Below are 5,763 nucleotides of genomic sequence, written 5' to 3'. Positions count from 1 at the left end.
GATATAAAGAAATCATGTGGGCGCGTAAACAGTATTGATTGCATAGGTAGGAAAAGTAAATAATTTAGGTATATGTATTTAAGGATAAATAGTTTGAATTTAATGGGTATGAAGCCATATTTTCCCGATATTAATTGCAGTCTCCAAATATTTTCATAACCGCACAACTGACCTCATTTAAGGCACGGCCCAATCGCATGCACTCTCTCTCATAACACTTTTTGCTCCTACACGATTACATCACCGCTCTCTGTTTCTCTTACTCTCACATCACCCCTCTCTGTTACTCTCACATCACCTGTATGTGTTTATGGCAGCTATCGCCGTCGAAGATTATGACAATATTTCTCAGGAAAAGCAAGACCTACTCTTACACAATCCGCCATCCAAAACGAATGCGAAATGTACTGAATGTGGCAAGCACTGTGCTAATAAGAGAGTCCTGCTCCGTCATTATAAAGAAGTTCACAAAGTTACTAAGTACAAGTGTCCAGTATGTGGAAATTTTGAGAAATCCGCTGGGCAAATGGCTGGTCATCAAAGGTTTTATGATCATAAGTACTGATACCAGAGGTAACTTGTATTTTCTTCAAAAGCGTTGGTTCATAATGATCTTGAGGTGTTAATTTTTTTGGGAAAAAATCATGTAATTTCGCTTAAGTGTTGGTTCGTAATTTATCTAGGGTTCTTATTTTCAAGTATTACGTGTCTAACTACTCTAATTTTACGTTACTTTTATTTGGTGATATCAGGTCTTTCTGCTGGATTTTTTTCCTTGTCGGTAAGTTTTTGAACCTACAAGATTTTTATTATTTTTTATGCTATATGATTTTAATGCTCTGTTATTGTTCACGGAATACATTAAATGTTCAATTTCCCGACGTGAAAGCAAGAAATGTGAAACAATCACAAACTTAATTTTTAATTTGAATTAATCAACCATAAGAAGAAGTAATTGCAGCATTCAGCTTCATATTTAAATTTAGTTCAATAGGTAAATTAAGGTAGTAGAAGAGAGAAGTAGAAGAGAGAAGCAGAAGAGAGAAGCAGAAGAGCACTTTAAAAAGAGAGGTGGCAAGAAGAATTTAATTTTAGAAGAAGACATAAATTTGTTTGAAGAAGAAAAAGAAGAAAAAAGTAATGTAGAGAAACAATAGTACAAAAGAGGCATTAGATTGAAAATTGAGAATGTTGACGCTGTGAGCAAAATTATCTCATGCATGCTAGTATTTCTTTTTGTCTATTTTGGTTTTCTTCTTTCTATCTTTTATGTGGATATTTTGTTGCAGTTTAAGTTGAGTCAGTATATGGTGGATCCGGGAATATGCCTAGGAACTTGTGTTTGGAAGAGAAGAGATCTTGATAAAGCTAAAAGTTGCTTAAACTGTGGCCTTGAACAGGTATCATTTTATGCATGCTGCTTCTTGGGCTTTAATTAAAATTTCGTTAGTTCCCAAGACTTCTCAAATGATGGATTTGTTTGTATTTCTTGTGTTCCGAATTAGATGACTTTTTTAGAAGACTGAAAAATTGAAGGAACAGAAACTAACTATGTTCCGAACATGGACATGGAAACTAGCATAGGTTCTTGAAGCATCATAAAATTTGTACTTGCCTTGCAAATTGCATGTTATATTTCACTTATAAGCACAGTTATTTTGGTATCGTGCTATGTCAAATCACAGGATTGATTATTCATTACCAAAAGTTGGTTATATTTAAACTCGGGTTTCTTTAATGGTCTTTCATCTTTTCTGGCAGACATACTAGGAGTCGCATGTCTCACTGCCTATTTTCTGACGGGATGTTGGGACATTAATATGCTTCTGCAGTCACTAAAAGGATACAAGAATGCTGTGAGTATTGCATCTCACCAGTTTACCTTGGCATTAATAGCTTCCTCACAATATGCCTACTCTGTCGTCTCCCTTTTATCATTTTCCTCATGGGACATTCTGCAGTCTCTCTCTTCTAGTATTTCTGATCATGAGCTTCATATTTATTTATTGACTCCATAATATTTTAAGGTTGTTTTGCAGTTTTAGCCTTTAGGTCTACATTTTTTACTCACAGCCTCCTCTAATTTTGTGTTCTGTTTCAGAAGAAAGATGAAAGGATGAGGATCAGTTCTCATATGTGTTACAACTGCGTGATGGTAAGTCTATCAGCCAATTCTCCTTCTGAATTGTTCTAGCACATAAATTATGTGTTCCAGAGTTTTTTTTGGAAGTTCGTGGAAGCATGTAAGGAAAGACTTTCCAGGTTCACTTTGATTTAATGCACGATTGATTGTTGCCCGCAAAAAGCAAACTAAACAGAAAATCCTCTTTATGACGCTTCTTATGTGCTTGAATTATCCTTCTGCCTTTTAACCTTGAACATTTTATGCATAGTCATGAAAGGACTAGTAGACTTTCAAAGAAAGCATCTATTTTCTTCACCAGCACATTTCACGTCTGCTTATATCTTGCTGTTTGCGCTTTCTTCCTTCTCAAATTTCAATACATTCTTTTGGTGAATCTATGTTTTGGTTCTATAGACATACAAGTATTTTGAGGACTATGAGACGGCCCTTGCTGGATTTGAAGCTGCTGAATTAATGGATCCTGGTCATAATGCTCTAGAGCAAGCATTTAATCTGTATGAGATTCTTGAGGGAATAAACTCTTTCCTTCAGGTAAGTTTATTTAATTGTGGCTATTTCTTATATAAATTATTTGCAGTCATATTTTGTTTGTTCAGTTGGGATACGTTAAGAAATTCATGATAGACTGCAATAGAATTCAAAGCGAATTAGGTTAAGTCTCGGCAAACAATATCAGATTAAAGTGTTGGTTAAGTTGCCATAATCCATGAGCTCTCATATCTGATTCATCATTGATATCAATGTCTGAAGCAGTGAAGCTCCCAGTTAGGAATCTTCCTGTTAAAGGATTGTAATGACTAATGATCCACGTATATTGCCTGTCACAAGTGTGGAAATCAAGCATGAGTTAACACTGCTTGCATCATCAGAGTTACATACTGTGGATGTGTTTCACATCCTAACACAACACAATATTTGTATCTTGAGATGCTTTCAAATGCTGCTCTATATCTGCAAATTTTGGCTTTGACAACCCTTCACAAGTGTAACCATAGCCAGGAGAAAAAAAAAGTACAAGGGAAAAGGGAAATCTACTAAGACGCAATAATTAAGGACTAAAAGGATATTGAAGATACTAGTTCCAAGAAAATCTTCATGCACCGAGTAGTTATGCCCATAAGACAAAGGAGTTTTTCTTAGATTTGTCTATCGATCAATTCGTCTTACCCACTTAATAAGCTGAATGAGACCCAATGTAAGAATGTACTGACCTTATGCTTGGTTTTAAGTTTACAATCTGATTGTTTCTTATTTCTTCTCTTTGTTTTTTCAAGCAAGAGAAAGCAACAATGTATCTCATGCATTAGATTTTGAGTTTGTATATATCTACCACTTCTGACACCTTTATCATTATCTATTATGCATGAGATTATGAAGGATGTAGTTGAATAACTCTATCCTGTCTTTCAGGATCTGAATGGGGCTAAGCTGCATGGTTCTCCTACATCATCGCTTCCTGCTGTTGAATCACTAGCATCATCACTTGCTTCTGTTGATTGTAAGCTTTATATGCGTCTTAAATATTAATTTTTTCAGAACAATGCGATATTGGATTAAGTTTGTTATCCTTAAATTGGGCAAATACTTTCTTGTAGTGAATCCTACATATGAGAAAGCTACTTTGGACCGCCTAACTGAAGGTCCTAATCTAAGAAAAGCAGTCACAGGAAAAGTTCTGTTTTCGCTTAAGAATCTGAGTGAAAATCCAATGTAAGTTACCTCACCTTAGAAGAATCTACAGCAGTTCGTTTGCCACTTTTTTCCTTTCCAGTATTTCTTCGGAAGTGAAACTTAAGCGACAGACCTTCCGACTGCAGCATTATTTCTCTTTGTCTCATCTTCTACTCTTCTTCTGCAGATACTATGTTGTCTGCGATTCTGACCGCACATGTTTTGTGATTACTGTTTATGGCGTATGCAGCACTGCAGTAAGCAACACCTTTGGTTTAATCTCTGTTACTACATTTGTCCAATTTTGTCTCAACGGATGAAAAACTGAAATCATTAGAAGTACGGAACTGGCATCCAGCAAATAGCAAGTTACACACTTGGAATCTAATGTACACTAAATTGGAGGAGTAAATTTTTGCAGACTGCCTCCAGTATTTGTTCTACACACTTGGAATCTAATGTACACTAAATTGGAGGAGTAAATTTTTGCAGACTGCCTCCAGTATTTGTTCCTTTTAGTAAGATTGCCCTTTGTATCCTGCTAAAGTCTCATTATATTCAAGAACTGATTATAAATCTAGTATGTCCATCAAACCATATTGTTGATTAAGGTTGATAAATTTGTGACGTCCTTAAATTCTTCAATACAAGATTGTAGCATGATATAGAGTCTCCTATTTTCCTGTCTTTATGCAGAATAAAGAGATGATATAAATCATAAAAGGAAAAAGAGAGAGTAAAGGCAAAGAAAAGTTGACTTTGCAGTAAACCTATCTTCTTGTTTGTGAGAGAGCAGAGAGTAGATTAGCGTATGTACCAAAAAGAGGAATAGATTAGTGTGCAGTGAGTAATGAGAATTCTGGTTCGAGTCACTTGCTGATGTTTGTTGCTCAGTTTCCCCTTAGATTTTCATATTATAAGACCCTTATATGCTCACATTATAAGATTACAAACTGTTACTGTTGACAGATCAAAGAAGAAGATCAGGCCACACTATTGGATCCTTTCTACCATATCTTTGATTTTAAATCTGAGAGGAAAGGTAACCTTCAATTATTTGAATCTCTGTTTCTTGTGCAGCCATTGCTACTCTGGTTCTTCTTTACTTCCATACATCTCAAATATTTTCTCTAATTTGGAAGTTATACATAAGCTGCTACAACCTGCTTTTATTGGTTTGTATTTCTACTAGTAAGGGATGCGCTGGGCCCAATAATACTATGCCTAGGTTGTGCTAATTAGTGTGTGTGTAAATTTTCTTCTTAATTTATATATGCACCGGTAATATGAAATTTTACTTAAAATATCAAGTTATTAAAATAGTTATGGATAGTTTCTTAGGCGATGCTACCTTTTGTTCAAAATAAGTGCTTCTAAGTTTTTCACATACCCATTAAGAGAATCATTTAATAGCATTAATAAAAGTGTTATATAACTAAGTTATCCTTTATATCTTCTTAAATTACTCTTGTATATATTCATATTTTGTAGATTATTTATTGGTTCAAGGATAATTAGGAAAAATACTAATTAATGCCTTCTTGATTTTTTAAAGTCATAATTATTTTTGCCAAATTAAATTAGCCAAAATAAAATGTATTTTCGATCATAGAGAAGTCCATAAAAGCTACTAAATGTACCGATAAGGCATCATGTAATGCCTCAAAAGCCCCTCTCTCTCTCTCTCTATATATACCTTTAAAAGCTATTTAAAAATTAAATAGGAAAATAACTTTACAGGCAAATATTGGTTAAGGAAACAAAACTGATCAAATTTGTTGAATGCTCACCATCAAACTTGTCACCACTCAAGCAATATGCATTTCAGAGCTGTGGTATTGTCTTTTTCGTCTTTGTTTTAATAGTTCATGCGATCTTGAGTGTTTGTCTAGGTTCTTTAGCTCAGATATGCTGATATGAGATGAGCTCTTCTTCTTTCATACTAT

General features: G+C 34.6%; 1 protein-coding gene across 1 annotated transcript; it reads left to right on the top strand.

Moving 5' to 3' along the window:
• LOC109233874 (tetratricopeptide repeat protein 5-like) lies at positions 275–5,024 on the top strand. The gene is made up of 10 exons (XM_019399726.1): positions 275–573; positions 753–781; positions 1,290–1,400; positions 1,762–1,856; positions 2,102–2,155; positions 2,540–2,677; positions 3,557–3,644; positions 3,742–3,856; positions 4,005–4,074; positions 4,787–5,024. Exons 4-10 carry the CDS (start codon positions 1,821–1,823, stop codon positions 4,949–4,951), a joined length of 666 nt encoding a protein of 221 aa, XP_019255271.1. The 5' UTR covers positions 275–573; positions 753–781; positions 1,290–1,400; positions 1,762–1,820; the 3' UTR covers positions 4,952–5,024.

Source organism: Nicotiana attenuata, chromosome 10, assembly GCF_001879085.1.
Source record: "Nicotiana attenuata strain UT chromosome 10, NIATTr2, whole genome shotgun sequence".
NCBI classification, from domain to species: domain Eukaryota; kingdom Viridiplantae; phylum Streptophyta; class Magnoliopsida; order Solanales; family Solanaceae; genus Nicotiana; species Nicotiana attenuata.
The sequence above is the reverse complement of the archived record's forward strand: the minus strand, read 5'-3'. Positions and strand labels throughout refer to the sequence as shown.